The sequence below is a fragment of the Aphelocoma coerulescens genome (assembly GCF_041296385.1).
Source record: "Aphelocoma coerulescens isolate FSJ_1873_10779 chromosome Z unlocalized genomic scaffold, UR_Acoe_1.0 ChrZ, whole genome shotgun sequence".
Taxonomy (NCBI): Eukaryota; Metazoa; Chordata; class Aves; order Passeriformes; family Corvidae; genus Aphelocoma; species Aphelocoma coerulescens.
The window spans coordinates 726,154-751,405 of NW_027184085.1; the positions used below are offsets into that span (position 1 = coordinate 726,154).

General features: G+C 44.0%; 1 protein-coding gene across 9 annotated transcripts in view; it reads right to left on the reverse strand.

Moving 5' to 3' along the window:
* NEDD4L (NEDD4 like E3 ubiquitin protein ligase) overlaps nt 1–25,252 on the reverse strand; it is a 103,711-nt gene that overhangs the window by 9,024 nt on the left and 69,435 nt on the right. For 3 of the 9 annotated variants that reach the window (XM_069001523.1, XM_069001522.1, XM_069001517.1), the window contains 14 exons: nt 17,243–17,293; nt 15,165–15,226; nt 14,943–15,045; nt 14,540–14,706; nt 13,506–13,638; nt 12,817–12,993; nt 11,436–11,510; nt 9,789–9,848; nt 6,945–7,076; nt 6,370–6,489; nt 5,502–5,699; nt 5,017–5,094; nt 3,589–3,643; nt 3,443–3,499 (listed from right to left, as the gene is read on the reverse strand). In XM_069001523.1, coding sequence (XP_068857624.1) covers nt 3,443–3,499; nt 3,589–3,643; nt 5,017–5,094; nt 5,502–5,699; nt 6,370–6,489; nt 6,945–7,076; nt 9,789–9,848; nt 11,436–11,510; nt 12,817–12,993; nt 13,506–13,638; nt 14,540–14,706; nt 14,943–15,045; nt 15,165–15,226; nt 17,243–17,293 — 1,468 coding nt within the window. Of the gene's footprint in view, nt 1–3,062; nt 3,122–3,442; nt 3,500–3,588; nt 3,644–5,016; nt 5,095–5,501; nt 5,700–6,369; nt 6,490–6,944; nt 7,077–9,788; nt 9,849–11,435; nt 11,511–12,816; nt 12,994–13,505; nt 13,639–14,539; nt 14,707–14,942; nt 15,046–15,164; nt 15,227–17,242; nt 17,294–25,252 lie in introns of all 9 variants that reach the window. The other 6 variants (XM_069001524.1, XM_069001518.1, XM_069001525.1 and 3 more) reach the window with 4 other exon arrangements.

The following is a 25,252-nucleotide window of genomic DNA, read 5'->3' on the forward strand; positions in this document are numbered from 1 at the left end:
AAGTATCATACTTTTAAATTTGGAGGGAATAACATTTTTCCTATACTCCTATTTAATGAGAAGGTAAAGGGAGGCAGAACTGTCCTGTTTTAGCACAAGAGATCACCCAGTTATGACCAATGGAGATGCTGGCAGTGGCGCAACACAGCCCAGTTCTTTCCATCTACAGCTTTGAAGAGCACCAGGAGGATGACAGGAAAGGTTCTACAGGACCATGGTGGGACTCCCCTTCCCTGCCTCCAGACAGCTGCTCCTCCCAAGATTCTGAACACGATGGAATCACAACAAAACAATGGTGTTGCAACAATAAGACAATGCTCCAAACCCCATCCCAGGTGCCACCTGCAATGGTGAGGTGCCATGGCCTGCCCTTTCTCTGTTACTGTTCTGGGTTAGGAACTGGGTATCAGGAGTCAAGATTGCATTTTCCATGTTTCTAGAACTGGAAAAGCCCTGTAAGTTTTGAGCATCCCAACCTGGTTTAAGAGAGACTGGGATCTGAAAAGGGTCATTCAGCAGATGTTAACTGGAGAAAATTCTAAAGGATTGCAAGCACATTTAAGACATTTGCTCTATTAGTTAATTTAATAGTAAAATACTATTTTATTTATCTTCACACATTAAGGCTATTTATCACTTATGGGAATGCTGGAGGGCTGCCAGCCTGAGCTCCAGAGACCCCAGAGATGCACAGAGCAGAGCTGCCGTCAAGGCAGGACACCCAGCCCAGCCCTTTCCATCTTCAACCCCTTCACTGGAATTCCCTTCGACAAAGTTCTCTGTTCACCTTTTTGACACCAACAGCCACACATCACAGTGCCAGTTTTCTGTGAAATCAGAGGTCAACTGGAAATGACTAACAGTGTGTCAGCTCTTTGCTCTCTGTACTTCAGAGTGTGCAATGCCACCAACGAATCTCAGTCTAAGTTTCTTTTCAGAATCTTACAGGGACTTCATATTAAAAATGGTCCTCCAGGGCTACAAGGGTCTGGCATGAACCACTCCACCTGGAACGGTAGCTCAGGATTCTCTGTCTTATCCCGAGTGGACATGGATAACAAACTCAATCCTTCTGCAGAACATTTTCCAAAGTCTCTATATTTTCAAAAATTTCAAAAATTTGAGTCTTCCCATGAATACAATTCTCTGTCATAAATCAGGCTCTCAGGCCTTTGATATTTCCTCTTTTCCCTTCCTTTCCAAGGGGCCCACTATTTCCCTGAAGTTTGGGACCCCTGCCAGATACAGAACTCTCACAGCCAGACATTCCCAGTGCTGATGGCATCAGGAGGGTTACTCCAGGTTGGATTTAGGCACTCCTGTCAATACATGACAGGGTGAGATAACTCATGACCAGGTGATGGTATTTTTCATGCCCCTTTCAACCAAAATTCCACTAATTATTCCCATTCTGAGAAACACTTTGCACTTCTCCTCTTCCTGCAGCCTCTTCCTGCACACTGCAGTGGCCATTTGTTAGACTCACTCTGACTTCCCATCCCATTCCAATGAGCCCCTCCCCTCTCCTGCCCTGCTGCTTCCTGCTGAACTAAGGAGTTCGTGCCCCGAATTCCTTGTGTAAATCACTGATGCATATTGTGAGTATCACCATGTACTGGTGGATGTGGACAGACTTTGAGGGGAACCCATTCAGTGTATCCTTGTCCGTGAATCACTGGTAACTGTTCAGAAGATGGTTGCAGAATGGTTGTTTTCCCTCCTAATCCCTTCCAACAGGTAGATAGTACGTGTCTGGGAGGCTTCCAGGGATGGCAGCAGTGTGTGTGTGCTGCAGGGAACAGGGAACACCAGTGCCTCCGTGGAAGGTAAGGTGACTGGGGCAGCTGAAGGCCCAGAGAGCCAGGGAAAGGGGTTCACTGTCACACACAGCCTGTAGTACCAATAATCCCTGTGTGCTGCACCAGTACTCAGTGTTTCTGGTGCCTGTGTAACAGCAGAGGGGCTGTGCTGGCTGCAGGAGACTCTTGCAGTCTCTCCCAAGGATGAGAAAAACATTTCAAAAGTAGGACAAACAGCGTTGGAGAATTATGCAGCAGAGTTACAAAACGTAGCAGGGAAGCAGGACATGACCAGCAGCTGACTTTGTCAGACTTGTCCTGCTGGTTTTGTGTCCTGGCAGTGGCACTGTTCAGGAGCCCCCTGCCCTCCAGGCCCCCCAGCCCACCCACCACAGCAGTGCTCGGGCACCAGGCTGGGACCAAAGGGACATTTGCTGGAAACAGGCAGCATTACCAAAAGCTTCCCTAAACTTTTGTGAAAACTGCTATATAAGAAGCTAAATCCACTCAGATCAAAAAACTAGAGGGAAAATTCAGATGCAAATAAATTTTGCTTCCTTACAGTTACAAATTCTTTGAGGAATTCTAATTAATGTATGACTTTAACATTCCATTTTAGGGACTAACACATGCTCAAACAGCTTTAGGAGACTGAAAAATTAAAGCTTTTTAAGAGAGGTTGGGAGGCTCAGCAGTTACACAGTTGTTTTAAATGGGACAGTTTTATCCTGTGACTCCTTAGTGGCAGCAGTTTAGAATCATTGACCATAGTTATATTTCCAGATCTCTGTTGGGAAAAACAATTACAGAAGGGATAAAGGATAGTAACTCTGTAGTGAAGTTTGGAAGAGGTTCATTGGGTGCTAGTTGAGTATTATTTCTAATGTTTAGTTAAAAGTATTTATACCATTTTAAAATCGGTATTACTTTAGAGGCAGTCTTTTAATAATGACTTAATACTGTCACCTCTGTGGACAAGCATGGGAGCCAGTGATACTGAGGGACAAAGCTAATTCTGTCAAACATGGGTAAGTTAAAACCTAAACTCTGTGCACCCTCCTCTGATGGTTATGACAGTTAGCTATGGCTGTGAAGAAATGTCTCATTATAAGTCTTAAAATCTTGAAAAAAAAAACAACCAAAAAAAAGTAAGAAGACTCAGCCCGGCCTTTGTGGGCTACTTTGTTTCCAAACACCAACAAAACTCACACAGCAGTTCTGAGATGCTCTAGGAAGACAAATCTACAATGAAACATCACTTACACTAGAACTCCACTAACAGAACTGGAGAATATTAATGGGCTGGTGCAGTTTCACATGCTCTAAATAGGAAATAAGATCAGAATCAGCACTGCCACAGACCTGAAAGCAAAGGAGAGTACTTCTCAGTGCTAACTGCTCCACTGCCTATATGTGGAGCTGTGGCTACAGGATCTTTTCTCATCTTATTTTCTATTCCTAGTGTATATTTTAATTTATTAAGTGCAAGTAAGCCATGAGATCATCAACAACAACAACAACAAATCCAAAATATCAACAAGAACAAAAGAAACCACAGAGAGGAAATGTTAATGCTTCACAAGTCAGAGAGGGACAAAGCTTGATGAGCCAATTAAAGCAAGCTTCCAGTGAATGTACAGTACCGTAGGAGGGCACTAAGTCTCTGGTATCAATGTCTCCACATATCAACACCTGGCTTCCTAAATGAAGAGTAAAATCACAAAGCTTTCACTTCAATACTTAGTACCTCCCTTTGTCTATTTGGTCTAGTACCTGAGTGCTTACTTACTATGGTCTATATAAAATGTTCTTCCATCCAGATGTATTCTTTCCTCCCAGCCAGGCTGGAAATGGGAAATAAAAACAAACAAAAGAGAGAGTAAGTGAAATAGTACCAGTCTCACACGGCCTGAAGCAGTGCATTGCCCACACCTACTGGACTTGTCTCAAAAATGCTTACGAGGTAGGAAACCCCAAGCGACCAGATGCATACTGGCAAGGTCAGAAATCCAGGCAGACTCAGACCTAGATCTTATATAGGTGACTGCATCCCATGCAGGGAGTATTTTTAAAGCTTGGAAGTGGAAATCTCTTCCCTCAGGATTCCCACCCATTTCCTGCTGTGAGCAAATAATCACAGAGAACAGATGGTCCATCGTGGCTTAGTTTTAAAGTTTCTGCTCCTACTTCTGAAAGCTATGTGGGTTATTTACTGTAAACGTGTAACCCAGGCTCCCAGTACAGTGGGACAAGAATGTTCTAACCTAGTCCTCAGTGCTTCCTTTCTCATCCGTTCCTTTTTCTCATGTCCCAAGCGCCTGCAGTGAAGAAAGGAGAGCGGATGGCAGGGACAGGCAATGCTGGGGGACAGGCAGGCTGGCCAGCCTAGGCTGCCAGAAGGGACAGGCAATGCTGGCCAGCCTAGGCTGCCAGAAGATACAGAGCAGAAATCATTTCACTTCAATCTTGTTGGAGAAACTTGTGTTAAATTCTGTAGTCAGCCCAACCTCACTCCAAACCAGGGGCTTTAAGTGAGGTGAAATCTGTTACTAGTGATCTGTTGCCAGTGACAAGTCAGGCTACCCTGGTTTCACTGCATGTCTCACCCCTCGCAGTTAAAAGAACAAATTCAGTGCCTCCAAGGTTAACACACGCCCCATGTACCTGGACAACTGCAAAAGCACAGCTGCTTCCTAAAGCAAAAGAGCATTCCTGCTGCTGTGATCAGGAATGTGTCAGCTTTCACACATTACTCTCTGCCTTTAAGGTCTGGGAGTATTTTAAAAACAAAGCAAAGTTCTGCATTTGACATGTCTGTAAATCCCCATTATTCTTTGGTTACAAGTATGACAAAAGCTTCTGACACGAAATTGATTATTTGCTCTGCAAAACATGGAGGTTTCATTGAAAAAAATCAAAATTTATTCAGATTTCTAAATGCTAAAATATGCTGGTGCACTGATAAGAGCTTGCTTGCCACAATCTGCTCTGTTTTTCTTAAGCAGTAAAGGATTATGTAAAAGCACAGTCAGAGACACAGCCCAGGTAAGTGTGTGCAAAGCTCAACACTTCATTAGCACAGACAAAGGCCATGAGTTAGAGCCCGAGCAAGCCCCAGCTCACAGCAGGGCTCCAGAGTCTCTGGAGAAGGGCTGCAGCAGCCTGTGCCCAGGAACAGAGCAGGTGTAGGTTAGAACACAGGCACAGCATCACTTACAGGAAGAGGGCCCAAGTCATTGGGGTTCAGTGATGCTTTGGATCTCAAATGCACTGGAAACTTCAGCCGTGGATCCTCCTAGAACACAGGTATGCAACTGTAAATCCAACAGATCAAGGTAGATCTACAAACTAAGTCAAGCACAGACTTATCTGGAAATCTTCCTACGTTACAGCTACTCTTTTATTTTCAGAAAATAAAACAAAACATGCCTTATTAGGATTCCTACAGGGCAATGAATTTTCCAGTGCTGAGTGAGTTAGGATGATATAAGACCTGACTCCACTAAGTGGGCTATGTCCAGGGATATGCTTCAAAAACCACAGCCCTGTTCTTAGGATGCCTGCACTCCACAAGGGCTTTTAGAACCACATGCACATTTTTGGCTCTTAAAAACACAAAGTGCCACGCCAAAATGGGGGCATGCAGGCAGGAAGACAGAGATGGGACCATGGCCCCTGGTGCCTTGGCTAGAGCGCCCTTACCCAGGTGGTGGTCTTGGTGTTGTGGTCGATGAAGAAGGGGCGGCCGTTCGGGGCGATGCGCATCTCCCAGCCCGGGGGCAGGAAGCTCTGGGCCCCCTTGTGCTGGGGCTTGGGGGAGTTGTAGGGGGACGGCTGTGGGGACTGAGGGTTGGAGAGGGTGTCCTTCACCGCCCTGCGCACCGGAGAGTCCTTCATGCCCTGCGGAGCAGGAAACAGCACCATTGCTCACACGGCACTTGGGGCTGCAAAACCAATCCAACTCAGCTTCACAGCAAATAGCTTTTCATTCCAGATGTAATTAATACTAGAATTAAGTGCTGGGACTGATTTACTAGAACTTAATTAGCTCTATCCATGCCTTCTAACACATCCAGTCTTTTGCTGTGAAGGACAAGATGTTCTGTGCCTTCCTCTGCAATGACAGTGTCCCCAGTATTTACACCTGATTGTACTTTCCCCTGCACCTGCCCTGGATGTGTCCATATTTCATTTTATAAGTAAAAGACAAAAGCAGTGTTTTGTGCTTCAGGGGCAATGTATCTCATTTACAAGAAAGCCTTTAAGTGCAAGGCTGTGTGAGCCACAGCTCCTCAAACTCTTAGGTGTAAAGAGGAAATCTGAAGAACTGGCTCTCTTCAGCACAGCCAGGAGTAGCTGAAGCAAGAGTTTGAATCACACTGTCAGAAGTCAAACGCACAGGTGCTTTGATTATGTAAGGAGCCACTTCAGCTATTCTGTAGCCATGTCACAGTGAACATCAGTCCACAGCATTTGGAATTACTTTGAGAGAGACTTAAAAGAAATGCAGCCCCCATTTGAAGGAGAAGGATTGAGGAGAGGCTGTCGGGAGCAGTCGGGAGGGGCTCACCTCGAGCGGTGCTGACAGGGTGACAGTGGGGGAGCTGAGGCTGCGGGGCCGCCGAATCTGCGGCTCGCTCAGGTGGTTGCTGCTGGTCGCGCCTGGCCCCACCATCCCGTCCTCGGCGAGCTGCGCCAGAGCAAAGCCAGGTCACAAACGTCACAAACACCACCCACACGTAGGACATGTTAAAACTGATGTCATTGTTACCATCACTACTATTCTTCTTGAACTTATTTCCTTAAAAGCCAAGTAATTAATGTAATTCCATTGGAAGGACCAAGAACATATGGTTCTATTAATGACTCGAAACAACTTTCAAATTCAATCCTGAGAACACATTTGCCTCCTTTTAAGAGTTCCTCTGAACCTCTGGAAATTCCTTCCCTTGCAGCAATCAGCTTAACCTGTGCCTTGACATAGTTAAAAGAAGTAACCAAAACCATCCCAAATTGTTGCAGCTATTTATGATTCATCTGTATTGCTTAAGATTTTTCCTTTAAATTTCAGATTTCTGGAAGCTGCTTCAACTGAAATGACCCTCAGCCAAGCTAAGTGTTCGCTCCCTGGATGCAGCAGGGTACCTGCATGATGGGCCGTGTCCACGTTGTGGTCCGGTTGTTGTGGTTGACGTAGTAGGTCCGACCCTTGGCGTCCTTGCGCTCCTCCCAGCCCGAAGGTAATCCAGGCGTGGTGTGCACATAGGCCACAGAAGGCTGCTCAGGCAAGAAATCACTGAGTTCTTATTTTATAATAGCTAAAAAACATTTCAAAGTCTGTTGTTTGTAAAAAAAAGCAACTTGTTAACTTACACTCTTCTTAATCACAAAAACCATACGGAAAAATCCAGTTTCTGATTTAATTTAATTCAAGCTCTTTGTCATATGGCTTTGAATCAAATAACTTTTTTCTCCCAAGAAATCTTTTGGGTCAGTTTAACACAGATCCAGCAAACAAGCTTATATGCCCTCAAACATTCTATTTCATTACACATAATGATAAAAAGGATGTCTAAGTTTTAATGAGTTTTCCTTAAAAAGCTGGGGTTTGTTCCTTTCATCAGAATGGATAAGTAAGAGTTAAATAACCATGCAGTTCAGATCTCCCAAGTCCTGTTTTCTTCTTTACCCAAGGGTGTCTTGAATCAGTTGCCAGAAACTACTGTGGGTTTAGAAAGTTAATTTTAACCATTTTGCTCTGTCACAAATGCTGCACTCAGGGCTCCATGTCCTGATGACACAAGATAACCCCAAACTGGAGCCTTGACTTCAGCATGACAAGAACTTCTACTAAAAGCTCCACAAGTCAGACCCTGTTCTGAGAGAAGCATACAGGTAGCAGAGGAGTCACGTCCTATTGCCCACAGGAACTATGTCCCTGTGTGTGGCTGACGTTCTTTTGTGCCTTTCCTGTTTGCAAAATACCCAAGCACAAGTTCATACACACAAGCCAGGAACTGGAACCAAGTGGGGTGAAGGACCTGCATAATTCAGAGGCTGATGCACTACAAGCTCTGGGGTTTTGCCATGAAACAGTAAAGGCCTCTGAAGGCTCCCACTGAAATCCAGAACACTCTCTTCCTATCCTCTATATTCCTTGCTCCAGCAAGACAATGAACTTAATTCTTGTTCTTGCTTCATCTCCGCGAGACCTTTCCCAAAGCTCCGGCCGAAGGCAGTGCAGGTGCTGTTTAAGAGCCGAGCACAGTTGACACAAAGAACTGGAGAACTGCAGGGATAATCAAGAAAGGAAAGGAGAAAAGATACTGGATGAGTCAGAAAACTGACATACTCCAGTAGGGAATAGAAAACAGAGGGAAACAGATGAAGAATCCAAGTACAGACTCTCAGACTCATTTCTTTCTTTCCTGAAAAGCCAAGGGCTATTTTCCCTATGGTTTTCACAGAGCTGGCAGGCAATGAGGAGAGCACCTTGCCCAGGCTGTGCCAGCAGTTGCCAATCCATCAGTCAGGGGTCAGGAAGGCCACAGTAAGGGCTGCAAACACTCCACAGTGTCTCAGTTACAACTCAGATAACTGGGAGAAGAGCACTGCTTCTGGGCCTGAGCCCGTGGGTCCCATTCCAAGGAGGGGGTCTCTAGGGATTCTGAAAGCAAAACCAAGATGACCAGAGACTTTTACTGCTGACAGGTTGTTCGTCTGCAAGCCTCAGGTGCCCAAAGACCCAAGGGAATGGAACCTTTGAAGACAAAGGATTTAGACCATGAATCCTGTGTAAGTCCCAATTCCTCCACAGATCTGGGACTCTGGGTGTAAATGCTGAACAAAGACAAGGGGGGATTAGTGACTGCAGCATGGTGAGGTGAAACATCTTGGTACAGCTGCACTAATGATGAGTCACCAATGTTTGAACTCAGTGTTTTGCAGGAAAATATTAATATTTTGCTCTAAAAAGTCTAACCAAGACAAGATGCTCTGCCAAGAGAGTACCACTGCACTGCAGGTTCATCTAGCACAATTAACTAACCACTAATGAGTGGTATTTTATTTAGACTTTGCTATTTGCAAGTGTGCTCCTCTGGTTCTAAAACTAAAAAAAACCAGTGAATATAGACAGTATTACAGAACGATGCATCAACACCCAAAGTAAGATTTATTTATTTCCCAGATGTAAACAGCAAACCTACCAAGTATAAATTAAATTTTTTTCTCTGAAACAAATTCTCTAGGAGGGCATAAATTAATAAAAGCCCTTTATGATAGGTTACTGTAAATGATTTCCATGAAATAACTCACTTCAGACTGACAGTTAATTAGGTTAAAGAGTGGGATTTTTTGGACAAAGTTCAATATAGATTAAACCCCCTTTCCTTGTATTACACTTTCAGCAAAGCACGTCAAGAATTTTATTGTATGATCAAACTACAGTCTTGGACTGCTGAGGAACTGCTGGAAAATGAAACTGGCATTCAGTAAGACCATTAAGAGCTCTGTGGTATATCACTGTACCCCCACAGCTCTCAAATTAAGACCAACTTTAAGAATTAAAATTAATTAGTCTAATGGAGAGGAAGGAAAGACAGATGCAAGATGCAAACACAGCTACATGTACAATGATTTGATGCCTCTAATCCCTGCTGCTTCCAGTATTCCTTTTTAAATAATTAGCTGTTGTAGCTTTCATTTTTTCAGGAGCCCATGGCATCTCCTTAGTGCACAGCTTCCTCATAACTCAATGTTACATCCATGTCCCTATGCCATGCCAGTATTTGAGTGCAATTGCAGTGTTTTGAGAAATTTTGAGAAAATTTGGGACAAAAAAATGTAACATTCAATGGCTGTATTTCATTCAATACATGAATGCTTGCTTTGTGGAAAAAAAAAAAAACCAAAAACTTCCTCATTGTACAAGACCTAAATGTCCCCCCATTTTGTTTAGAGATAGTGCTTGATAAAGGGTTTTATTACCGTTGGCTCCTCTCCACCTGTGACAGTTGAAGAACGAGCTCTCCTAGAGGGACCACTCTGCTGTTAAATGATAATTAATGTTACACATATTTACTGAAGAAGGTCACAAGTTACTGTCACATCTTTAGGAGCAAGGCATCAGACATAGTTACTGAGAGAGCAGTTAGATGGATAATAGCAAATCTGAAAGTCATCAATCACTAGTAACCAAGCCAGAATCCCAGAGGAGCACTGGATTAAGGAAGAACATGTACTTAGCTGCCAGAAGAGAAATGATCATTAGCTCAGGAAGGATGAAATGTGGTTAAGACCAGGTAAGATGATGTTTTAGAGCAATGCTCTCAGTGCTACTTATTTGAACATGTGCTCAGGAAATGAGTGTCCCTCAAGAAGCAGGAGAAAGGCCTCTCCCCAGCCCCACCTGCCAGCCCACGTACAGCCCCTGGCTCCAGCAGTGCTAAACACAGCAATAAAGCAGCACAGCAGCCCTTGTTCCCCCTACAGTCAGGCACAGAGAGCAATAGCTGAGGCACGACTGCACTGGGACCCATCCCACTGCTCACCCCCAGAGCCAGGGACATGCTTCAGCTACACTAAATAACTACTACAGCACGGGAAAAATCCAGCCAAGAGAAAACCTCCATGGTTTCTGGAAGTGTTTGCCCAAGAGCAGCAGCAGATAAACAAGCAATGCACAGACAGCAGCTTCAGTAACAAACTTCTTGGTATGCACAGGTTTTCTATTTGCAGATTCACATGGGACACATTCATAATAAAAAAAATGAAGACAAAACTCTTGATGAAGAAAAATATAATTTTTAAAAATATTCTTTTGCAATCTGACTAGTTTTACTCAAAAGCACACCTTGCACGCTCCTATTTTAAGTGGTCTCTCTGTACCTACTGCTGAGAGGTGGCAGAGAGAACAAACCTGCCACCTCTGCAACTCTTGCACGTGGGCTGTAGGACAGGCACCACTTTCTGTCAGCTGGAGCAGAGGTGTGCATGGTTCTGAAGGGAGAGAAAAGCTTTGTTGACAAAGCATCTTTGTATTTTCTCCTGTTTGAACAATCTCCTTAAATAAACCTGCAGAAGTTGCTTCCCTAAGACCCTCAGATTAAAGAACTGCAATTCTACCCAGGTATTTCATACCAGAACTATCACAAAAAGCCTCATTTTCACTACAACCAGGCAAAACACCAATCCTTTGGGATTTTAGACAGATTTATATATTGCAAGTAAAATCAACTTATGGGTCACAGGAAAACACCTGCTGTGAGAGTCCTGTGGCAGCTCCAGTTCCAGGTAGAGCTGGTTCTCCTGCCCTCTCCTCCCCCAGCTGGGAACACCCCTTGGAGGAGTTTCTCTCTCCACTGACTGCACATAGGAGTACAGTAACCTAAATTTCCATGTTCAACAACTGAGGAGAGTGGGACTTGCTCAGTTTCCAAATGTTTACTTCTCTCAGGAGTGTCCTCCTCCTTTTTTAGCTCACATGACTTTGGTCTCCGTTGCTGTTTGGGACAATCAGATGCCCACCCTGGTCACTGATCTGTGTCTGACTAGAGCTGACCCAAGGCAAGGTGTTATTCAGAATCAGAGAATGTCCACCCAAAAAGGAAGAAATAGAAGGGACCTCTGGCTTACCAGGGATAACTGGGACTGTTCAGCGACGGTGTCTGTTACACTGCAGGACCTCAGTCGTGAAGAAGGTTCTCTTTGCTGCAAAAAAAAAAAAAAGAAAAAAAAGAAAAATGTCTCCAAGTTAGGGTGTCTTAAAACATGAAAACATGATGGTTATTCAGAAAATTCAGTAACTACAGGTACTAACCTCTTTGTAGCAAATCTCCTGTAAACAATTATCTACTTCTGTTTTACCACAGAGTGGTATATCCCATTTCTCTGCTTCCTATACACTACAAAAAAAAGGGCCCATTCATTTTTCTAAAGGAGAAATGTCAACATGAATAAACTCATGAATTACTGAAAAAATAAGGCATTAAAAAATAAATCCAAAATCAAATATTATGGATGAGAGCTCAAAGTCTTAAAAATTCATTTACTTAAAAATTCATGGTATTAAAAAAAAAAAAAAATCAGTTTTGATTTTCCTCTTTGCCTTCTGAATTAGTTGTGTCTTTTCCCAAGACACATCCTTCACGACTGTGAACTAGAAATAACACCTCCCTCAAAAAGCAGATATGCATCATGTCTGATTGACACTACAATGTAGCTCCTCCCTGCCAGTCCAGCTGGGCACTCCAGGGCTGAGCAGTGTTCAGGAAAATACAGCACTGACTGCTGCAGTAAAACCAGTGGAGGGCTACTAAAATTGCAGTTCTCAACACAAGCCCAAGCGCCTCTGCATGCAGATCCAGCAGAGCATCAGAGCTGTCACTTGCTGACCAACCTCTAGGTGACATTCCCATCAGCCAGAGACCAACTGCACTGGCTCTTTGGGAAAAATGCACCTAATCGAGATTGTTTGATGAGAACAAGAGTAAATATGATTTCTTATCTCTTGAACTGCAGAGGTACCTTGATAGCATCATACCAAGAATAAAAAATAAATAAATCAGAGCACGATGTTCTGTTTAATATTTACAATTATTTTTGTAATCTAAGAGACAGAAAACATTCCCCCACTTGTACATACATTATCCTGACTTTTTATGGTATCCCCATTCTGACTAATGGATAGCACAGAGACCATTTTTCTGTTTTTCCCTTTCCTTTGAAAATTCCTAGGTCTACTCTCATATATTTTGTTTCACTAAAGGTCTAAGAGTAGCAGAATCTGAAGTGAAACTCACACAGAGGAACACTTGATATCTGAACTGAGGAATTCTGTTGTCCGAGGCAGTTTGCTCGATGGTGAAACTGTGATGCATTTTTTGGAAGGGAATTTTAACTGCACACTCAGGTTTTCCTGAGACCAGCAATCGCTCCCCATGCATGAAGTGATTCAGGTTATGCCAAATAAGAGCACATTTCTGCACTAGAGGTTTACAGACTGCACATTACGTACAATCAAAGAGCTGAGTTGTTCCCCATTGGAATCAGGAGTGACCTGGAGTCTTCTGCTCAGCTCCTCAGATAGCTCCTGAGGACTGGTCCGGGACACTGGAGATGCTGGAGGAGGTGGCAGTGACAAGCTTAAGGAATCCCCGCTGGCACTTGCCTCCTCTGAAATGGTTTCCCAAGGCTAATGAAAGAGAAGAAACTAAGTTCATGTTTTATACAGACCGAATCTTCTTTCCCTTTGCCTTCTGTGGGATCATCTCACTGTGCCCAACACAAACAACAGCTTCTCTTCCCCCTAAATCAAGGCACTACAGAAAACTGAAGCACAGGGCAGTTACAGCCAGTCCACTTCCCTTCTTTTTGTAAGTTACTCCACTGTTGTTCAGAGCAGAATATGAAAGTGTTTCTATCAATGTACATATGACAAGCAATTTGGAATGATAAATGTTTCTCCCAGCATTTACATAGGACTCAGCCTTGTCCACGGGCCGCCAGGCAGCTGCAGCTGCAGCGGGACCTTGGCAGCGTGGCTCTGGCTGCGCTGTCATTGTGCTGCTGGCATTTTCCCAATGTAATTTCCACAAATGCTGTGTAAAACCATGACTCTCTGTGTTGCACAGTAACTGGCTCATGTGTGAGAAACACGGCAGCTCGAAGTTTAGTCAGCTCCTTAGGCCCAAGGCTTGGGCATACCTCAGGAATGTCTCCGCTCTCCACAGGCTCTGGTTCCAAATCCTCACTGATGTGGCGCCGAGAGCGGAACCGCCTGTGAGCTGCCTCTTGGTTTATCTGTCTGATATTGTTATCTGACTCGGATCCCACGTCTCTGCAGAGGGGGGAACACAGCATGGGAAGGAGAAAAGAACAAGAAAATAACCCAAGTTAAGCTAAGCCCCCACTTTGTCCACTGCCTCCAAAACCTTGGTAATGCTTTTGATTATAAAAATCATTATTCATGCATATATCAAGCTTCATAATTAGGAGATTGTTTAATCCCTCAGTTGAAAGAAAGTAAAACTGGAAGCACTTCACAAATGTCACAGAACGCCAGGTTGGGAAGGACCTCAGGGATCATCTGGTTCAGCCTCTCATGGCAGGGAAACCATGGCCTAGACAAGATGGCCCAGCACTCTATGGAGCCCAACCTTGAACGGGTCCAGTGCTGGGGAACCCAGCATTTCCTTGTCCATGGTTTAGTGGTGGCCTTGGCAGTGCTGGGTTAAATACATGATTTTAGTGTAACTCTTGACACTGTCAGTTATTCACACTCTGTAAAATGTAAGCTTGCCACAGCTTTCTAAATCTAATCTTGAGAATATATTGCCACGGCTTGCAGACTTCTCTGATAGCACATCCAGGGAATGAAGCCTATTCACAGGATAATAACCAGGATCTCCTCAAAGCTAATCTGTTCAACTTCATTAAAGCTTAACAAAATTGACTTTTTTCCTTACCTCTTCAACAGTCTCTATAAACAAAGTAATTTATTCCTGTTAAATTACTGAAAAATTCCTTATCTGTCTCCTAATATTCTAAGGTGCATTGTTAATGCATTGCCTTCCCTCCCATCTCAGACTTCCTGGAATTTCCCAGAGTACTCTGTGTCTCTGTGATTTGCTGGGGGCGAGGAAGTCTCTTTCAGGCATAAACAAAGTGCGGTTTCCTTTCCAACTCGAGCTCCAGCCTGGTTCTCCATCCCACACAGCCCCCAGCCCACGGCCGCTTACACGAGGCTGGGTCGGTGCCACTGGGTGGTCCTGTTGTTGTGATTCACGTAGTAAGTCCGCCCCAGGTTGTCCACCTTCTCTTCCCACCCAGGAGGCAGCGGAGGAGGTGGCAACTCCTCCTGACGTTGAGATGCAGCATCGCTGGAATCCACCACATCCCAGCCATGCTTAGGAATGAAGGAGAAAGACCTCTGTGGTTACAGTGTGCACCTCATTGCAATGAGAAAAGAGCTAAATCCCCAGCAATCTATTAAAGAGGGATTCCCAAAGGTGGCTGGGTGTTCTCCTGGTGGCTCAGTGCCAAAGAGAACCAACTGCTAACTCTGTTTTCAGGGCTTTATCCTTCAAATACGGCTGACTCTACAATTTTTTCTTGAATCCTTCCCTGAGGACTCAGCCTTACCTCAGAGTCATCCCTCTGATCACTGTTTTCTTCCTCTTGGCCACCATTTTTAGGCATATATGCCATTTTCAGTCTCAAAAAACCCTTCACGCGAGATTTGTGGCTACAAGACAAGGAGGTACATTCCATTTAATAACTAATTTTTAAATAATTGCAAATAAAAAAATCATGAAGTAAGAAATGTTTGAAAGTCCTCAAATGTTTTAAAGGTCCTTCCCTCACCTTCTTGGTCTGAGGAGGAAATCCTTAAATGTATACGGCCTCTCCATGGTTGGGTCTTCAGTCTGTAAGCAGTGGAGAAAATGGCAAATTAAAGGGCTTCCCCACAAGTCCAGCTACATAAAAAAACATTCACACATCAGGCTGACAGATTACATCTCTGATGTCCACTGAATCCTAAGTTACCTAACGCCTGGAACCTTGGAAACTTTCTATTCCATGAGAATTTCAGCTTTCTTACCAAGTAAGTCATATCCTTCACGTGTGAACACACAGCTGCTGTAGGTACAGAAGTAGGAATTTCAGATGCCAAGGGAAAAAGATAATGAATCCATATGCACACTTCCTTTGACTGTCTGGGGAACTTTATTCTAAACTGGAAGCATGAACTATGTTGTACTTGGCAGCCAAATCCCTCACAGCCTCTCCTTTCCCAGCCTGAACTCTGCCCCTGCCAGTGTCCACTTTCTCTGGGCGAGACACGCTGCCCATTTTGCTCAGAGATGGCAGATTTTAACCAGCTCACCAGCACCAAGGCATGCATGATTTGGCACTGCTTAGTGCCCAGCTGGAAGGGACGTGCTCCCAGTGAGGAGCTGTATGTTTTACCCAAATTCTGTCAATAGTAATTAGCTGGTATTGGAGAAACAAGGACTTTGACAAAACAAATCAGCAGAATTAGAAAGCTGATTATGAATTTGTTAATAAATACACCCCAATGGCTCCTATTAAGGTCCTGGAAGGATGACTGAAGATGTACAGCATGCTTCCCTGAGCCAGTGTGCACACACACCTTCCCAACAGGTAACTCTCTCCCTGGAGCAGGGCAGGAGCAGGTGGGGAAGCACGTGGGAGGTCCCACAAGGTCACAGCTACTGAAGAAAGGACTGCTCCGGGACACAGCAGCTTTGGCAGGGAAAATATCTGAGGGGAAAATGACTCTTTCCACTGTTCCTATTATTTATTATCAGGGCTATTTAGGTCATGTCTGTGCATAAGGATACCAAATGGAGATATCCACACAAGCACAGACCAAGCAATCCTGCACAGCACAGCTGGGATGACACAAGCTCCCATGAGAAGGGAAGGATGCGTTTGTAACCACAAGGTGCTCGTGATCCTTCCCTTGTAGCTTTCCACTGTTACAAGTTTATAACCCCACACACCATGTGCTGACTGGAGATCAACCTTAACAGATACTTCTAAACAAGCGTCACTGTGCAAGTCATTACAAAGCCATTTTCCTCCTACAGTAGCATACATCAATGGCAACAAGTCAAAACCAGACACAAAAAGCCAGTTATGCTTAACTGACACCTTATTTTGATGTAAACACTGCAATAACTTCACCCGTACACACATAAAAAGCCCTGCAAGGTCACAGATGTTAAGATTAACGTGCACAACATTTAAAAAATATTAACTACATTCAGTCAATGTTAGTCATCCAAAACAGTATATAATACCAGAAATGTTTGTACCAAGGCTAAAGCAATCACTGCATATGTGTACACGTTTGTTGATTCCTAGTTAAAAATCTATAAATAGGAATTGCACTTAATTTAGCCTCTAATTTTGCAGTCCATGCAGAATCCTGGCTGCTGGGGGGAAACCAGACAACTGGAGCTTTACAGAATTACAGAACCAGCTTTACACTGAATTCCTCCATTAATTAAGAAACAGAAACAAACATTACCACCCTCAAACCAAACACCTCAACAGACAATAAAATGATTCAAACCCTGTGTCAATTACTTTCAATTGATTGCTATTGAACTCTTACTGCTGGCAAAGAATTCGATTTCAGCTAAAATAATGAACAGATGACATAGTTCTGGCAGCCTTTTGGTTCTCCATGCATTTGCTGAAGCAAATTTGCTATCACAAAGCTTTTTTTGCACAGAAAGTGCATCCCTTCCATGCACAGCTGATACATGTCCCTGTCCCTGTGCAGGTGAGGCTTGGTTGTCCATAACAGTTTCCTTTAAGCTCTGCTGGGAGCACTTGCTTTAGGAGAATGTAAGTGGAGTGTGCAATCAACTGTACATAGCCCCAGGGGTTTTCAGAGATCTGGTGCTTACCGGGAGATGACTGAGTGGCACATCCACCTGGCCCAGGAAGTCGTCTCTGGTCTGTCATACAGAAAGTAAACTTACATCAGAAAAGCAAAAAATTATAAACATCAATCTAGTCACAATGGCTGAGTACCATTATTTTAGGAATCACTGGTTTCTACCCTCTTATTGTTGCCCATTACTTGTTGTTCTAATTCATTTATCTCAGCACAGGATTTCCTGTGACACTCCAAACAGGCTCCTGAGCCCACGGCACGTGCAGTGGTGCTGATACAATTCTGCCTGGGGGGAAATCACCAAAACCAACCCAGAACCCCCCCAAAGCACTGAGGAGCCCCAGGTGGTTTCCTGTTGAAGGGGGACAGATCCAAGCCTCCCTTCATGGACTGACAGTCCTACACTTACCTGTTGTGGGAGCAGCTCACCTAAACAGAGTGAATTCCAGCATTTGGGTCTAGCAAATGTTACAACAGGCAAAGCATGGAAATGTTGGCAGCAGCTGAGGCCAAAGGACGCCAATGGCAGATGGGTGTTTGCTGTGATACCCGGGCCCTGTGCTTGAGGGACACTTGGGATTCACTCAGACAGGAATTTTCAAGATCAAGCAGTTGCGTTCTTCCAAACCCAACCGTCTACCAGGGAACGCAGTTTCTCCCAGATACTGTTTGTGACACCAGATACCAGCCCCAGTGATTCCCAAATAACCTGCTGCCTATTTATAACCATGCTATGCACGGAATTCCAGGAAGTGCATGCTGCTGCTGCAGAGCCAAGTTTACATATTTCTCATAGCAGAGCATTAAGTTTAATATTAAAATTCATCTTTTATATGATAACATCATAAGAATTCTGTTTCTACTACAAAGACAGGATGATGTTTCATGATCCCCACAGAATGGACACATCCTGCTGTGCTGGATGCTATGGAACAACAGAGAAAGCACCTCTGCACCAAGGAGACCATGGTTTTTCCAAGTCTAAGTTAGAACAGTGAGTAGATTTTTCATTACAAAATTTTGACTATTAATCTTCTTCCTAGCAAATACTAGAAAAACCCGGTAGCATGCCCTGTTTTTAGGGAATTAACATATTTTCCCCTTAATACTGGCACATCCCAAGTACCTCCCACCCCTGCTTCAATACACTCACTCCAATAACTACTCTGAAGAAAATATACCTATTGCTACATCTCTTCTTGCAGCTTTTAGCTCAAGAAAAACACAACTCATGGATACAGAAAATGTTTAGGTAGGTTAGAAACAGCCAAAGATGCTGAACCAACAAAATATGTTTGTAGCTTACAGTGGAACTGGAAACCCCTCAGTCCCAGCCAGCTCTGTAAGTGGAATTACTTCCTCATCTACTTCTGCATCGATATGGTCACCCTTACCAGAACTAGGGCTCTTATAAAACTCACTCTTTATGTAACACTTGACTGTACATATACATCTGTAAGAAAAGGGGGAGAGGCTAGTATATTAATATTAGTATTTAGTATTTTTGTTCTGTGAAAAGAATTTTCTCTTGCAAGCCTCCACTGCCCTAATATTTAGGCATTCTCATTTTGGGGCTTCCTGCTTCCAGCAAAGGCATCTCATGAGCCACAGGAACTTTTTCCATTGCCTTCTTTTTCCAATTTCTCATTATAACAATGTCTGTTTCGATAACTTCTCTGTCACTAAAATCCAGAGAGCCACCCAAGGCACCAGCCTGCTCTGCTGTGTTTCACAGTATCACACCGCTGACTCCTGCTCCAGTCTGATCCCCCCAGACAGTGAGTAATCCATTCTCCACAACAAAGGCACAGGATGCAGATGCTCACCGAGCTATAGCTTGAATTGGACTTTCCCAACCAGAACGAGTGACCCCCCCAAATGCTATTGCTCCCTAAGTTTTGCTCCTGTGCCACCTGAACGTGGCCTCTGTGTGGGTAGCAGGACAAGCACGCGCAGGCAGGGGTAGGGCAGGGCTCAGATGCTTTGTTATAGTCTTGCTGCAAAGCCCAAGTATAATAAAAGCTATCCCAAAATTTCCTAGTTAGCCTTTAACACTCCAGAGCAATTTTACAAAGTTTCAGCATCCCCTGTTGCACCTGTTGGGTTGGTTTTGTACATTTACTGTAGAAGAGGAGGAAGTCAGACACTGTCCTATTTTCCAAGGAGCTCTCTTGAAATGGAAGGTAATCACTTCAGTGTTTTAGCAGAGACATAAATACCCCCTGTCAGTTCAGGAAACCCAAATCTGTCCAACCACCTCGCTCATTCATGCATTTATCCTGTGGGAAAGCAGCAGCAGGCTCACACACACCAGGCATGGCGGGTGTTCTGTGTGCTGAATTTTCCTGAGTGTGTGAGGGACCCCTCACACCTGCAGAGACACTGCAATGAAACCTCGTCATCACTGAATCCCAAGAACAGCCGAGCACCTCAGCTGTCCAGTGAAAGGCAATGGGAAAAAGGTGAGGTCCAGGGGACCCATCCAACACAATACATGTATTTTATGCCATGTCCAACATAAAGAAAAATAAAGTGAGACAGTCCAACTTAAATACTCAAATAAGTCAATCTTACATTAAAATAGAATCTGATGTTTAAATGTTCCAGCTCAATCTGGGAATGAAGCAGATATCAGGATTAGGGACCATTCCTGGGAGCAGCAGGAGTGGCAGGGTTCAGGCATCTGACTTTCCTTCTAGATACACAGATAATACAGAAAAGCATCTGTGTGCAATGGAGGGAGATAAGGACAAGCAGCATAAGTAATAACTGCTGGAAGAAAAAAGATACTAGTTTAAAATAGATTTTGGACCAAGTAATACATGTTTAATATCCCTTTGTAGTAGAGTTTGTATGTATTTTACTGATGATCTCATTAAAGATCAAGATTAGAAGACAGCCATCACTAAGGGCAATGGGACAAGGAAACACTTAATGAAGTGTAATCAGTAGACAGTGACTGAAAAAGCTTTAAAACCCAACAGAACTACTTGGAAATTCTAACTTGTGCCAAACACCTCAGAATGTGAAACAACTGCTTAGCATAGGAGATTTAGGTGACAAGGTGACACTCCCAAGCCAAATCCATGTAAAAATTAGGCTGCAATTTGGAGCCTATCCAAGCTGCAAGCCAGGAAGAAAAGTCTGGGATAAAGTTGCAGCACCCTAAAAGCTCTTAGTCTCCAAAACAGCAGAGAAAGGAAAAACATTCCTTGACACTTCGCTGCAGAGCAGTACACTTAGCTGAGCCTCAGGATTATATACATGCACCTCAGCTTTACTTGGGATGACACAAAATGGGAGTCACATTTAGAAGAAAAGTACGAATAAACTGTTGTATTGATGTTAATTTCAAACACTGAAGCTTGTTGTTTTCCAGAAGGGAAAGTGTCAATAGTTAACAGCTCAGCTGTTAGTGGCTTGCTCATTTCAGCTCTGGAATAAAAGGTAAATATTACCTCAGATGCACACCCTTTATTTAACCTGACTTCTAAGAGTGGTGAAATGTACTATTCACCATAAGGTAAAACAGACATTACAGTTAGGCAATAGCTGAGCACACGAGCAATTACAACAGGCAACTGAAGTCCACTTAGCTTTATTCCAGCCTGAATAGAAATCAGAAGTTAGAAAACAGCAGAGGTACAACAGGTCGGTCAGGACTTTGACTAAAAGGTCACACAAACAATGTGAAGGATCTGCAGGAGTGGGCAGGTCTCACAGGGATTAAGACGTTTAGCCACGTGTTAAATACTATTAAGCCCCCCCAAATGTGCACACAAGCTGACACCTCCAACATATGCAGTTCTCCCAAGGAAAGGCTCTACTGCTGCCATGCAGTACCAGGCTAAGCTGCAATCCTGTGCTTGTCTGGTGGTTCCTAAGACCAACATCAGGACAGCTCTCCCCACAGCCCTGGTCCTGGACTCTTCCTGCCTGTTTCCAAACCTGGACCAATACACCACGTTGTTACAACTGATCACCAATAGTGCAGAACAAACTCCTGAAAGTGCCTGAAAATTTCATAATGTCCAAACAGCAGTAAAAAAAGAAGAATTTTAGCTGCAGCAACACTTGATAAATATATACTTAATTCTGCCAGCCGCACAATGGACTCTTGCAAATCTGAAGGCTGTTCTTCCATGCCAGTGGATTCACATCAGTGACACAGACTGGTAGAGGCACCAGCCAGGGTACTGTGAGTGCTTTAGGAGCTCTCCCCTGGTGTGCAGTACCTCCAACACCAAGGGGCTGTTATGGGATTGGTGCAGGCAGGTGACTGTAGAACTGTGTGACTCAGGTGTTCACAAGAAACTGCAAATAGTGTATAAACAGCTGCATCCAGTCATTTACTGAGTAAACATGATAAAATCATTTAGATACAGGCCTGACTGAGGTGCCAGTTCCAGTCCATGCAAGGAAATCCCCATTTATATCACTGCAATTAGCATGCAGTGACAGAAGCAGGGTCATTCCTGATTCCTGATCCCAGGCCTTCTGCTGGTGTCCTCCCTGGCACTGCAGCACCTTGCACCTTCCTTCGCTCTTGCGTCACCTACACCAAGAAATGCAGCTGGGTTTGAATCCAGAGCATTAACTGCCTGCTGTCCTCCAGACTGACTCCATTAACAGTGCCACTGGCATAACCAAGAAGGATGGTGACACAGCACGGCAGCAGGAACCAAAGCAGGAGTGGGAGGTTGGGAATGATCCCAAAGGGGCTCCCATGGAACGCCCCTGTGTGAAAACGTCATCACCTTGGCCTGGGAACCAGCAACACTCACAAACCACAGAGCCATGGCTCATCCAAACTGAAGCACTGGACAGAGACAGGGACAAGATGTGAAAAGAAGAACAGGCTAAAAGGTCCCCCAGAACCTGTGTTGCTGCCAGCTGACACCCCAGGGATGTGGAGCTGAGTCCAGAGCACTGTGGGTACAGAGCTCTCAGAGGTGCTTTGATTCCCTGTCCAGATACCAGGCTGGGTAATAACACTCCACCCACCTACAGCTCCCTTGGCATTTTGAGATGATCAGGATGTTCCCAGCTTCCTGACCTGAAAATTGTTGCGTACTATTTCTGGGCACTGTTTAAGCAGATGTTGCATTCCAACCCAGATATTGCTTAATTTCAGAGCAGGCAGACATGATCCCTACAGTAAATTTAACTGTTTTTTTAATGCCTTAAAGTAAACCAGAGTTCGCACCTTTCTCAGACCACAACCACCCTGCACCACACTTCAGTACACAACTATGTGCCTAAATTATTATCCAGGTGGAAACAGCCTGCTGAGGTTCAGAGCCCATCTTCTCTTTACATTTCTTCTCAATCTATTACAGCCATATTATTCTCAAACTTTTCAAATCACTGCAGTCCTGGTGGGTAACACTGAATGTGATGAGAGCAGTTGTGAAGGATGCTCATGGGAACACCACATGGTATGTGTGCTGGCAGTGGTTTGGTGGGAGACAGGAGAGGGGGACAGGGGACCCAGCCTTGGGGACATGGCAGCTGGCTTTAACCTGCTGATCCTGACAGCCAAAGGCCAATGGCACCGTGCAAAGTGGGATAAACCCACCTGGCAAAGCCAAATCCCAGGCTGTCAAGAGGGTATTCCCACCTCTACTCAGCACTCAGCAGCCACCCTGGTAGAACGAAAGTGAAAAATTAAGCACAAATTAAACCAATTTTCCTGATGTAGTACTTAAACCCTGTACTTGAGATGTGATGTGCCATCACTGCCAAGTCCTGGAAAACTGCTCCAGGAGCAGTCCAGACTGACTGGCTCAGACAGCACCACATTTCCCAGCACAAATACAATAGAGCTGCACACATCAACAGGAAAAATACAAGAGCAGAAAACACTGCTGCCTTCCCAGAGAGCTACAGGAAATCACACATCTCACCTGGAGAGAAAACTCTTCTGAACTGTACCTTTACCAAAGGCTTTAAAAGTAAAAAGGACCCCAAAAAACCAAAGAGGATTTCTGTTCACATAAGTATTGTTAATTATTAAAAAAACCCCAAGAAAACTAGCAGCAAAACACAGTTTTATTAATTGAAACAAAGCACATTTAACTGCTGTTGACTAAAATGTTAAAGTATTAATTAGCCATCACAGACATCTCTCTACACCTAAGGCTTATCAACTCCCAGATCTCATTCTCATGAATAAAGCTACGATACTTTTATGATATTCCTCTATCATTTGATGAAATGAATACTAAAATTTTTAGCTGGCAAGTTTCAGCAATTTTTCTTCTTACTAACTGAACTGCAATAAAACTCTTTTCATTTATATAAACTTTCAGAAATTCTGCCACTTGCCACTGCTTCCTTCTTAAGCAAAATATTTTCAGCAGCATTTCCCAAGCATAACTAAAATTCCATTTTTCATTTGCTAATAATGGCAACTTACTATACTTTTGCAGTGGATCTCTGCAACGTGGCTATGATATTTTTACTGATATTTTCTTAATCAAAAATACTGCACTGTAACCATGGAAAAAACCCTAACTGATGTGTGTGTAGGGGTGGTTTTCCTATTCCAAACCTCTAAGTGCAGGTAGAACAAACTACACAGGTGGGTTATTTCCTAAAAAAATGATCTCCTGTTAGTCCTTCCTACCGGAGTAAACCAACGCTGGCTTTTCCTCTGGGCAGCTTAATACAACAGTGTCAGATTTACAGTTTCCCTGATGCCTTCCCTCTCAACTTTCATTTTACGACCCAATTACTGCCCACCGGGGTATCAGTGCCACGTACTGAGCACAGGGAAGGACGAGGCACTACGGGAGGCTCCCAGTGTCACACACACCCCTGGCTCTCCAGCCTGGGACAGCACAGAACCAGGGAACACGCAAGCAGCCCCGGGAGCCAAACCAGAACTGAGATTTATGAATTATGTCCTGAGCTGCAAGTTCCCAGACGAGGCAGTGGTGCTCCAAAATCATCACAGCTGAGGGAGAAATGTCTCCTTCCTGGCACACATGGACAATCCCAACTGGATCAGTTCTTAAACGGATTAAGCAAATTGCGAGATGTAAGCATCAATTATTCAAATTCTGAATTATTTCTCTTGCATTGCCACTGCTTATTTAAACATAACAAAAACCACCCAGCACCTACGCCAAGATCTGATATACTCCTGAAACACAGTAACAGCCAAAAAAACTCTGGACAATATCAGGGAAAAAGCAACCAGTTCAGCCTTTTTCTGTTCACTACAGGAAAATGGCTTCCTACTGAGAGCTGCCCATTGTAATTAAAGGTGAGACACACAGGAGGGCTGCAAACAGGAGGCTGCTCCTCGCTCTCAGTTATCAAAGCCTCCCTATCTGTGATGGACAGAGCAAATATCTACTATTATTACCATTGCTACATTACCAACAGCCTCTGGAAAGACGGGAATCCATTCCTCCTTAGACACTGAACAGACCAAATATGGAAGAAGGAGTAGCCATGGCAGGAAGAAGGAGTTGATGCCCAAGATACTTAAGACAGACCTGAGCTGTGAGAGGATGTGGAAAATAGGAACAGATTCAATGTACAGAAGTGAAAGAACAGGTAGAAAGTGTAGAACAAAGTAAATGTGTTAGGACAGCTTCTATCTTTCTATTCTATGTTCTGTAAGAAATTAAGGAGTTATTGAAAAAAACCTCTCAGAACAAAAATTAAACATCTTCTTATGAAGTTTCATTGTAACTCCACAAGAAAGAACATTGAGGCACAATGGAATGGGCTCAGATTCCCAATGCAATAGTCAGTAAGCACCACTAAGTTCTAAACATTCTGCACAATAATCTGCTTTGTGGAGTAACAGAAACCCCTGCCGTCTCCAATCCATGTAAGTGCAGCCTGTGATACCCACACAGCACCCCCACAACAGACCCAGAGCTGCAGCACGGGCAGGAGCACAGACCTCAGGACACTGCTGACATGGCCAGAGAAGCTCACGTCTCTGAACCCACATGTGAACGTGTGGCAGTTCATGCGCAGAGCTCTGCAACAGCAGAGGCCA